General features: G+C 31.2%; 1 protein-coding gene across 2 annotated transcripts in view; it reads left to right on the plus strand.

Moving 5' to 3' along the window:
* The first annotated feature begins 286 nt into the window (after window positions 1-286).
* The window catches only part of LOC126890015 (uncharacterized), a 71,638-nt gene continuing 59,599 nt past the window's right edge, over window positions 287-12,325 (plus strand). The window contains exons 1-2 of one of the 2 annotated variants that reach the window (XM_050658816.1): window positions 287-582; window positions 5,023-8,452. In XM_050658816.1, the coding sequence (XP_050514773.1) occupies window positions 6,400-8,070 (1,671 nt within the window). In that variant the 5' untranslated portion in view covers window positions 287-582; window positions 5,023-6,399 and the 3' untranslated portion in view covers window positions 8,071-8,452. Of the gene's footprint in view, window positions 583-5,022; window positions 8,453-12,325 lie in introns of those variants that run through there. The other variant, XM_050658817.1, reaches the window with a different exon arrangement.

Consider the following 12,325-nt stretch of genomic DNA (forward strand, 5'->3'; position numbering starts at 1 on the left):
ATCTCTACACGGTTTGGTTAGAAATAATGACTGACAGTTTGATGAAAAGGTTTCCTAAATATGGCACATAACTGTAGCAGACCATCTAAATAAAGCATATAAATCTAGTACAAATATCTCCAGACATTGTTATGAACTATCGATTCGAATGAAATAGAATTTTTAGCTTGGGGTTAGGTGCAGAACAGGTTAAAAATTTCAGTTAAAGAATAATAATTTGGTTTGTAATGTGCTAGACTTACAACTTTAATCTATTTTTTGGTTTAAATAAGTATTATACTGAAAAGTGAATTTTAACTATTTAGAATGGGAAATAAGCCACAATATTATTAAAAAATGATTTTTATTAACGTTTCGACGCCCAATAGTATTTTGTATTTTGACAACGGCACCCGATTTGGGCGTCGAAACGTTAATAAAAATCATTTTTTAATAATATTGTGGCTTATTTCCCATTCTAAATAGTTAAAATTGTAAAAATGCCACAAGAAAATAGCTTCAGAACAACATGAAAAGTGAATGATTCAGATAAAATTATAAAAGCACTCTTGTTGGTTTTTAGCCCAAGCCAAACAATGGCAGGTAAGTAAATGTTCAATTTTTACTTATTTTAATGAACTTTTTTAACCACTTTGAAATTTGAAATAATAATATCAACAAGTCTTTGGGATATTATTTACCAAATTTGGTAAATAGGGTAGCAGGAAGCAATAAGTTACGTTCGGCTTGAAAAAATTCTATTTTTTTTTAAATATGTTTCTAATTTTTTGTCCTTTTAAATAAATTCAAATACTTATGACTTAATTTTTTAAAAGTTGATGTACCTAGTTTAAAAAAATAAATAAATAAAATATAAACACTATAATATACAAAATTTAGTATAATTTCTACATGCCAAAATTATACAGATTAACATGGGGTAGTTCAGGCCCCACAAGGACCCATATCAAAATTTGTCGCTGAGCCCTTTTCTATTCAACACAAGAAGCAAAAACGCTTGTATTGAACAAAATATTTAAGTATCTAATAATTACCTAGTATACTTTCATATTAATACTTGTGAAAGAAAGATAAAGGAGGATACTGGGACCCATTTGCGACAATGGTATATGGAGAATAAGGTTCAACCACGAGTTATACCAATATTACAGAGAGCCCTCTACAGTCTACAGCAAATTATGCAAAAATACAAAAATTGCGCTGGACAGGTCACCTTATAAGGATGGATAATGACAGAACACTTAGCAGAACTATGGTGAGATGTCAGCCAGTAGGAAGTGGATATTGACGGTGGACAACTGGAGGAGAGCAGCCAGAGACAGAGATACTTGGAGGCAGATGCTGGGGAGGAGAGAGAATAATTAGTATAAAGTATACTAATACAATCCTTATTCAAATATACAGTGATGAGCATACTAATATCCGGCCAAATAACACAAAAGATGGAAAACATTAAGTTGTGAGGTAAAAAGGAATGAAACTAGTAAAGTAGGGAAATTTAGCGATAAAAACCTATAAATTTACATTATATACATTATTACATTATAAACAGTAAATCACTGTTATTCTAACATTTTTCCTGTGGCTTCAAGTGTTCCTCAATGTTCACACCTGGGACCGCTACTATTTAATCTATTCATTAATGATATTATCACTTCTTTTTCCCATACAAAAGCTCTCCTTTTCGCTGATGACATTAAGTGCTTTACAATAATAAGATCTCATGATGATATTCTTTTACTACAATCAGATATTAATAAATTATCCCAGTGGTGCTTTCTTAATGGCATGGAATTAAATGTTGGTAAGTGTTATATTATGCGTTTCTGTAGGAATCACCATTTAGTAACACATGACTATACTATTAACGATCAGGCGTTGCAATCATGCACACAAATCAGAGATCTAGGCATAATATTAGACTCTTCACTCAGCTTTAAACACCACATTAGTACCGTTGCCCAAAAGTCTATGAAAATGCTTGGTTTCATTAAAAGAACATCTCATGATTTCACAGATATAAATTCAATGAAAATTTTATATTGCTCACTTGTTAGATCTCATCTTGATTTTTGTTCTTCTATGTGGTCTCCATATTATCTAGTTCATAAAAATAAACTTGATAGAGTTCAGCATACATTTCTCAGATACATAGCTTTTAAACAACATATATATCGTAGCTACACAGATATTGAATTATTATTAGTAATAGTTAATAGTAATTATAAGTAATATTACTTCATTAGAAACCCATAGAAAAAGAAAAGATCTGACAATCTTATTCAACATTATTAATGGTAATAGTAGCTGTCCCGATCTTCTGTCAAAAATTGGTCTTTTTGTACCTACTCGGTCAACAAGACAAACTCAATCTTTTCACATAAGCTTTCATAGATATAACTACAACAATTTTTTACCACGAACACTTAGACTTGTGAATTCTCTAAATGACTTAAATATATTCTGCAATTCCTTGGATAGATTTTAAAAACCATTTGTTGAACATACAGTGTTAGTGATATAATTTCTATCAGCAATTTTTTAAACTTAAACTTTGTTTGTTTTTTATATCGTAATGTTCTTTTTTTCCTTTAACTTATTAGCTTTGTTATCCAATACATATTATAATGTTTGTTCTTTGTGTTGACACTGTTTATGGTTTTGCTTTTGTCTTTGTAATATTTTTTTTTGTAATAATATTTTCTGAATTGGGCTTGCCCGTAAATAAATAAATAAAAAATAAATAAATAAATATATTTATTGTTTTCCACCTTTAGACGTATTGGACTAACTGCCAATGTGACAGTGACAGTTTTAGTTGACATAGTCACAGAATAACTAACCATACAGAAGCGAAACTCAGGCCGAAAATGGTAACATAAATTTCATGCTGATGCGTCACGTAACTGGTGCAACCTCACTTTTGCGACTGACAGTGACAGTTGTTTATAGTTAAATTTTATATTTATATATGTTTTATTTTATATTTTATTTATGTTTCTAGTTAAATTTTATATTTCATATTTAATTATAACTATTTGTCAAAAATATTACATCATTTGGAATGGTCTATTCCTTAGAATTTAGAACATCAAGTTCTATTCTGTAACTGGTGCAGCAGGTCAAATATTTCGGTCCCAACAAAATCAATGGAAACGAGAGTCAGATTCGCTTCTGTGTGGTTAGTTATTCTGTGACATAGTCCTCTGATCCGGCTAAAGATGGGAAACAATAAATATAATGTAAATTTATAGGTTTTTATCGCTAAATTTCCCACCTCCACTAGCTTCATTCCTTTTTATCTCATAACTTAATATGTTTTCCATCTTTTGTGTTATTTGGCCGGTTATTAGCGTGCTCATAACTGTGTTTGTTTTCGTTTGACACAACTAAACGTCAACATAAAATTAAAACATCAAATAAACAAATTTTATTATTAATATTTATGTAATGTTAAATGACAGCTAAAGATTTTTTTATTTAAGCTGTACCCAATGATACTATAATATTATGTATTGGTACACTTCGCATCATATAAAACTGGTACACTTTTTTCCCAATGTAAACTGTCACCTGTGGTCTGTCACACAGCCCTGTTTTTAACTGGTTTGATATACTTAATGTTTTTGTTGAATTGGCAACGTTGCCCTAGAAATTAGAATGACACATTTGACAAGATCAACTTACACAACTTGAAAAACACGATTTTCGATTATAAGAGTTGTACCAGTTTTTTATGATGCGAAGTGTACATTATATTTATGTATACAGTGCTTTTCAGATAAAACTATCCACCTTAAATAACTTTTGAACCACTGTTTTTTTTTTAGAAAAAACGCATATTTAAGTTTGCCGGGAAAGAGACCCTCTCATCCTCCATAACATCCCTTATTTTTTTTTAAATTACTTCTACCTTTTTTTAGTTGATATTTGGATTCTTCTCTTTGTACTGATTTCAAAAATGTATAACAATTGATGCTTAAAGTGATTAGTTTATGAGAAAAATAAATACAAAAGCAAAAAAACTGGATCGAATAAAAATTATTTTTTAACATTTAAAATGAACATTTCACTACCAAAAATTTTAACAGTAATTATTCAAAATTTTTACAATAATTATTGAAAATTTCAAAAGTCATTTTGAATAATTATTGTTAAAATTTTTGGTAGTGAAATGTTCATCCTAAATGTTTGTATGTAATATAATTGTTAAAAAATAATATTTTTCAATCCAGTTTTCTTGCTTTTGTATATAATTTTCTCATAAACTAATCACTTTAAGCCTCATGTGTTATAGGGGAGAGTTGGATAAAACGGGATAGTCGGATAAAACGGGATACCTAGCCTAGAGACCCAACTAGTAGTGTTATCAATCGGACAACGACGGAAACTTGTTATCAGTCGTCATTTTAACATTCTCAGTTCGTTTTACCTCGATGCCAGTATTTGATGAAACGTTGTTGTGTTTAGAATTGTTTGACTCTATTTTTTTGATACTTTGAACTTTTAAGTGCGTTGTTTTCTACATTATACTGCCTACATACTTATATAAAAATATAGTTCCGGTGACTATTACATTTAATTAAGCAGTCATTAACGAATATTCTCATGTGTAGTCTACCTAATTTTACTTTCACATTTAGGCAGCAGCCATTTTTGTTTTGAAAAATGTTTGAGTTTGACAAAACGGGACACTTATAAGTTGGATAAAATGGGATACAGTTTTTTATGTCCCGTTCTATCTACCTATTTATTTGTTGGCCTATTAATTTTTTAAATAGAGATATGAAGCGTTTTCTCATACCGCAGAGAAGAACAACATATATTTATGTTACTTTAGTTCTGATATACGTACCTAGATCTGAATAAAAGGAAATATTTCCCATTTTGCCATAAAACGTAACGAACGCCAATTTTTAAGTTTCTGACTACTGAAGATATTATTCTTTCAAGAGTAAATTTTACTATACAGTTTAATGTCTACTTAATTTAGACATAAATTAAGTTTTAGAATATTTTTAGAAAATCGAGTTACGCCACTGGTGATAGTAAACACGTGATAAATCCGCTCTGTAAGAAAACTTCGAAATAACGGAAACTTACAAGTAGAAAATTGCGAAATTGTGACCATTGGAAAATTGGAACACTTAGCAGTGAATGTGAGTGAAATACGAAGCCAAAAACAAGATTTAGTAAGTCAAAATCGTTTATAATAAAAATAGAAATAACCTTGAAACTTGCACATGGAATAGATATTTTGACATCCGCACTTTTGAGGTGTGTCAAATGTCTTACGCCTGATGTGCATAGAGCAAACAAACTGTACGGTAACCACAGAACACATTATTACATAGTTACATATATTACGCCGACAGAGTAGGCAACACATAATACTTACAAAACAAGAGTGAAGTACGCCGATAGCGTATGCAACACAAACTCAGCAATAGTAAATTATCGAATAAAACATTATCAATTAAATATGAGTTTTCAAAAAGAACAAATAATAGAAATTAAAGAATTCATAAAGGAACTGATCGCCGAAAATGAAGAGGAAATGATGAAAGAAACAAGAGATCTAATCAGAGAAGTGAAAGAAATGAATCAGATGTATAAGGATGAAATAAAAAGACTAATAGAAGAAAATGTGCAGATGAAAAAAGAGATAAAGGAAATACGAGCTAAAGTGAACTACATAGAGGAAGTAGAAAATAGAATAGAAACGAATGATAGGGAAAACAGGAAAAACAATATAATCATAAACGGATTGGATATACCAAATATTAACGAAAAAGAAATAGAAGACCATGTCAAAAACTTCGTCGATAAGGAATTAAAAGTTGCAATAAATAATGCAAAAGTAAGAAAAATCAAGAACAAAACATACTTGGTCAAAGTAGATAACTTCCCAAAAAAATTGGAAATAATGAAAAATAAAACACTACTAATGAGAGGAGAACACAAACAGGTTTATATAAATAATGATCTGACTGTAAAAGAAAGAGTAATCCAAAATAAACTCAAAATAATTGCAGAAAAAAAGAGAGAAGAAAACAAGAAAGTAAAAATAGGATATCAAAAATTAATAATCAATGGAGAAAAATGGATATGGAGTACAAAAAATAATGAATTGATACAAGAACAAAGAAGCAATAACACGCAAACAAAAAACTGGCTACAATAACCACATGGAAAAGAGATGGCAAGACATCAACGGAAACGACGAGGCAAAGAACAGGAAATGAAAATGGTAAGAGTAATAAACAAACAATTTGGAGACTAGCAACGTGGAATGTGAGAGGACTAAATGGAAAAGAGGCAGAATTAAGCTATGAGTTTGATAGAAACAGAATAGAAATACTAGGAATAACAGAAACCAAAAAGAAAGGCAATGGAGAAATGTATTTGGAAGGTGGACATATTCTCATATACAGCGGTGTGCCAAACGAAAAAAAAGCAGCAGCGGGAGTGGGATGTGTAATACATAAAGACAGAATAAAGCACATACAAACATGGGAAAGTTGGACAGAAAGAATACTTACAGTAGAGATGAAGGATGAAGGGGAAGAAAACCTAACCATAATCACGGTGTATGGCCCAGATGAAAATGAGAAAAAGGAAATAAAGGACAAATTCTGGGAAGACCTCAACATAGCCGTAGAAAACAGTAAAGGAAATATATTTATTATTGGAGATTTTAATGGTAGAGTAGGAACCAAGGATATGTCGACATCTGATGTAATTGGAAAATATGGTGAGGAGGTGAGAAATAACAATGGAAGAAGATTAATAGAATTTTGTGAATTAAATAGCCTAATAGTAACAAACACACATTATGAGCATAAAAATATTCATAAATTTACAAGACAAGGACCAAGAGAAACGGAAAAATCAATAATCGACTACATACTGATAGAACGCAATAATAGAAGGGCACTCCAAGATATAAGAGTTAGAAGAGGACCGGAAATAAGCAGTGACCACTACTTATTAGAAGCTAAAATAAAACATAGGATAGAACCCCAAACTAGAGCAGCAGAAAATAGAAAAAAGATTGAGTCCGAAACAATTAAAAACTATAAGCTTAGAGACAAACAAATAGCTCAAAAATACGAAGAACTGACAAACTTAAAAATAACAAACTTGATGAGACCAATACAGGTAAGCAATTTGGAACAAAAATGGCAACTACTCAAAGGTATATTAATTGAAACGGCAAGAGAAGCGTGTGAGGTGTACAGGAAAAACAACAAAACTAAACAAACGAGCTGGTGGAATGATGAAATCAAAAACCATGTAAAAATGAAGAAGAAAATGTGGGAAAAGTATTTAGGGAACAAAACCGAGGAAAATTACGATAGATACAAAGAAGAAAGAAAGAAAGTAAGAGACATGATAAAAATAGAAAAAGAAAAGACCTGGATACAATTCGGACAACAGATGGAATACAATAGTAAAGAAAATCAGAAAGTTTTCTATCGAACAATGAAAAATATAAGAATAGACAAACCAACAAGAGATACAAGAATAAAAAACACAGATGGAACAATAATAAGAGACGATCAAGAAATAATGGAACGATGGAAGCAACACTTTCAAGAACTACTAACTAGTAATGAAGTAAACAGAGAAGAAAACAACGAAGAAAATGAAGAAAGAACAGAACAGGAAGAAAACACAGATGAAATAACAAACGAAGAAATAGAAACAGCAATAAAGAAACTTAAAAATGGGAAATCTCCTGGACATGATAGAATAACACCAGAAATGCTGAAGTATATGGGACTGGAAGGTAGGAAATTGCTCAGAGAAATATGCAATGAGGCATGGAAGAAAGAAGAAATACCGTCGGACCGGGAGATGGGAGTAATACTGCCCATACATAAGAAAGGAGATATCAAAGAATATAACAATTATAGAGGAATTACACTACTATGTACGGCACTGAAAGTATATGAAACAGTATTAGAACAAAAGCTGAAGAATATAATAGAAACGACACTAGAAGAAGCCCAGAGTGGTTTCCGGAAAGGACGAGGGGTGCAAGATCACATACAGTCGGAAAAATGAAAGAATACCCATGAACGAACATATAAAACACGCTGTATTTTCCTTTCACCGTATCACAAAGGAAATTGTCCAGTGCAAGTAGATGTAACAATAATTATTACATGTACTTTTGCTGGCCAATTTTTTGTGTGACACAGTGACCGGAAAATACAGCGTGTTTTATATGTTCGTTCATGGGTATTCTCTTATTTTTCCGACTGTATTCACAGTGAAGCAAATAACAGAAAAAACACTACTGACTAAAACCAAAGCGTACATGGCCTTCATCGACCTAGAAAAAGCATTCGACAGAGCGAAAAGAGAAACAATATGGAACAGTCTAATTAGAAGAGGAGTTGATAGAAAACTAATAGAAGTCATCAAAAGTCTATATATATATATATATATATATATATATATATATATATATATATAATTGTTAATGTGTAATGACTGTTGGAATGTAATAAAAATTTTTTTGGGGAATGCAGTCTGTATAATAAATATATAAATATATAATAAATAAAAATAATAATAGCCCAAAAAATTTATTGACTGCATTCCCCAAAAAAATTTTTAATATATATATATATATATTAAGTTTTAGATAATTTTATACAAAAAATTAAATATTATAAACCTATCCCGTTTTATCCAACCGTGGTTGGATAAAACGGAATGTGTAGGACTTTAATAAATATTTTTTTTACTATTTTCTAGTTATTAAAAATAGCTAAAAATATGTGTTTTGTGTGCTGCAATAAATGTTATACCTATAAAAAATAATATTATGATAATTTCTTTAACATATTTTCCGTAGTAAAAGTAAACAAGAATGGTCTCCCGTTTTGTCCAACTCTCCCCTACATTTTTGAAATCAGTACAAAGAGGAGAATCCAAATATAAAATAAAAAAGGTGGACTATGTAATTAAAAAAAGGGATGGTATGGGGGTGGGAGGGTGACTTTCCCGGCAAGTTTAAATATGGCATAATGTCTCCCCCTTCAAGTATTATTTGAAGTGTTTTTGCGTTTTTTCTAAAAATCAGTGGTTCAAAAGTTATTTAAGGTGGATAGTTTTATCTGAACAGCACTGTATAATTCCAAATACAAATGCTTCTGCTTGCGAGCCAATAATATGTTACCCAAACAATTTAAAAATGAACGTTTCTCACATTTTGTTCGGCAAACTTATTTATTAAAGCATCCATAGCTGAAGATTTGGATTTCCAAAGATTTTCGGTTTTTTTAGATATTTAAGACAACTCTGATAGTAGTTCCTATTATATAGACGTCTTTCTTAGGTTGTAATAGAAGTCTTTCTTACATTGTTGTCAGATCTTCCGTTTTTCTGGAAATCTAATGAACTTCCTTATTTCAAATAGAATACCCTGTAAATTTTTTACGTTTTGAAGTCTTTAAGAAATTCTGATTATTTTTCATGTTATGTTCCCTATACCTAAATGCCATAATTTCGGAGTTATTGTTACATTGTATGTAAAAAATTTGTGTCAAATACAACATACGACATATGATTCAGTCAATTTGTACTCTACGAGCTCCCTAGTGGGAAAGTTTTGGGGTAGTTCTGATTTCTTTCATTATATATGAATTTTGGGCTGCTGAATCCGAATATGAGGTTTTCGGATAAAATTTCTTGCCGGAACATTGAAAAAATCGCTAGAAAATCGAAAAAATTCAGTTTTTCCGCATTTTTGCTCAAATCTCGAAAACTATTAACTTTTAGTAAATAGTCTGTTAACAGAAATTAAAGTACTTAAAATTATCTACAAATATCACTATTTACTTTTTTTCAGACGAACCGTTCGGTCTAAAGTGCAAGTTGAAAATTGCCAATTTTTAACGGTCTCGGCAAAACCCACCTTTAACATTCCAAAACTTTAGTTTTTATTAGAATGCTGTCATTTGATAAATTTCTCCTAGTTTTCTGTACAAATAATAAATGTTAGTTCATAATATGAATATGGTATGTCCATTCTCACAGCTTCCATGAATCCATTCCATCCTAAAATACCGAGAATGTCTCTGCTTTTCCTTTAGAGCCACAGAAGATCAGGCACAGATGGAGTCACAGTTTCAGTTGGTGTGACCATTCCCTTCGGATCTTGATTTCTGATAAACCTTGAGGTTTTGACCTTTCAAAATGTATTAGTTGAACAGCTCTCTGACTTCCATAAACCTCAGGTGCGGGTTTAGTTTTTAGCTGAGGAATGGATTGGTTAGGAGCTATTGCATGTTTTGGTGCAATACAAGAAATGATACCCATGTTGTAAAAAGTGTGGTATCCGTCGATTGTATGTACGTTAACCCTTTCTGTCCCAACGCTGCATATACAGGGTGTTTCATTAATAATTGTCCATATAGTAACTGGAGAAACCTTAGCACAAAATACGAAGATTTAACCCAAAACACTTAGATAAAATGTGGTTCCTTACTGAGTTACAGAGTGTTTTATCTACAAATTTAAAAACTATTTTTGCTCAGCATTTTAAAATTATTCGACGTGTCCTTTTCATACTTGGCAGAAAGTGCGACTACTATACACCCTACTAAATTATGATAAACAAACGTTTATAGCTACTACCAGAGGCGTACGACAGGGGATATTGAATGGTTGACCCTTCTCAAATTCTACGTCACTGGAGGAATTACTATTTTAGTGCCATTTTTAGATTCTCCAATACTTTCTACGTAAATAATATACTCTTCATTGGTAACGATAAAGTCATTAGTTTTCGAGATATTTGAAGTTAAATATGAAACGGCACAGTTATTTTTATTAATTTTTGATATGATTTATATGATTAAAATTTAAAAATTATTTGTACCCACTAATTTAAAATTATTTGGCGTATCCTTATCATTCTCGGCAGAAAGTGTAGGTACTGTACACTCTACTAAATTAAGATAAATAAACGTTTCTACCTACTACCAGAGGCGTACGACAGGGGATAGTGGCTGGTTGACCCTTCCCAAATTCTACGCCACTGACGAAATTGCTATTTTATTGTAATTTTTTGAGTGTTCAATACTTTTTATGTAAATAATATACTCTTCATTCGTAACGATCAAATGATTAGTTTTCGAGATATTTAAAATTAAAAATGAAGCGACACAATACATTAATCAAAATAACCGTGTCGTTTCATTTTTAACTTCAAAGATCTCGAAAACTAATGACTATCGTTACGAATGAAGAGGATATTATTTTCATAGAAAGTATTGGAGAATCCAAAAATTAAACTAAAATAGCAATGTTAAATATTTAAAGGCAAATGCAGAATTAAATACATTTATTTTAATATCTAGGTACACATGTCTTTCTATCACAAAATACTATAATCGACTGACTCATTAAATACTTCATTATCCATATTCGGGCATCTATGCTGTTTGTCAGAACATCCATTTCTTTTAGTCATCCGTCAGGGCCGGCGTAGAAAATATTCTTTACAGTCGGCCACGCTTCCCTTATCCACGTCCTCGTGGATCCGATGCCACTGATTTACCTAGATCATAAAAAACATGTTAACTTTAAAAGACAAGACTATGAAATAAATAAGACATATGCCATATTAATAATGGGACTACTATCTAATAATTTTACATTAAATCTAACAGGAGTCATCCATCCAGTTCATCTTAAGTTGGACCTGAAATATTAGCTTAAGATCTACAGCTAGTAAATTTCTTTAAAAAAAACATGCTACACCCATAGTAAGAAAACAACTCTTATAAGTTCGCTTCTAAATTATGGAATAAGAAAGCAACTCTCATAAGTTCGATTCTTTAGTAAATTACATTAAAAACAACATGCAATAGGTAAAAATGCTATACTAATAGCAAGACAACAACTCTAAGAGTTGTAAGATAAGAGTATAAGTCCATAAGAGTACAAGACTTATAAGTTCGCCTCTAAAATATGCAATACCTGCAATAAGAAAACAACACTTATAAGTTCGCCTCATTAGTAAATTCCATTAAGCAAAACATGCAATAGGTACCTATAGTAAGAAAAGAGCTCCAAGAGAACTTGCCCTCTCCAAACCCCTTACCATGGGTTGGAAGAGCCGTGGTCTAAGAGCTAGTTTCTTATACTTTTGTGGTCAACCATCTTAAGAGATCCGTTTCGTTAGGACCCTTATAAGTTCGTTTCTTTAGAACTCGCCTAGGACTCTTTAAGAACTCGTTTCGTAAGAGTTCTGTTGCTAGCTATCTTCGAGATCCGTTTCGTTATGACTCTTATAAGTTCGTTC

Source organism: Diabrotica virgifera, chromosome 8 (genome assembly GCF_917563875.1).
Source record: "Diabrotica virgifera virgifera chromosome 8, PGI_DIABVI_V3a".
Classification (NCBI taxonomy): Eukaryota; Metazoa; Arthropoda; class Insecta; order Coleoptera; family Chrysomelidae; genus Diabrotica; species Diabrotica virgifera.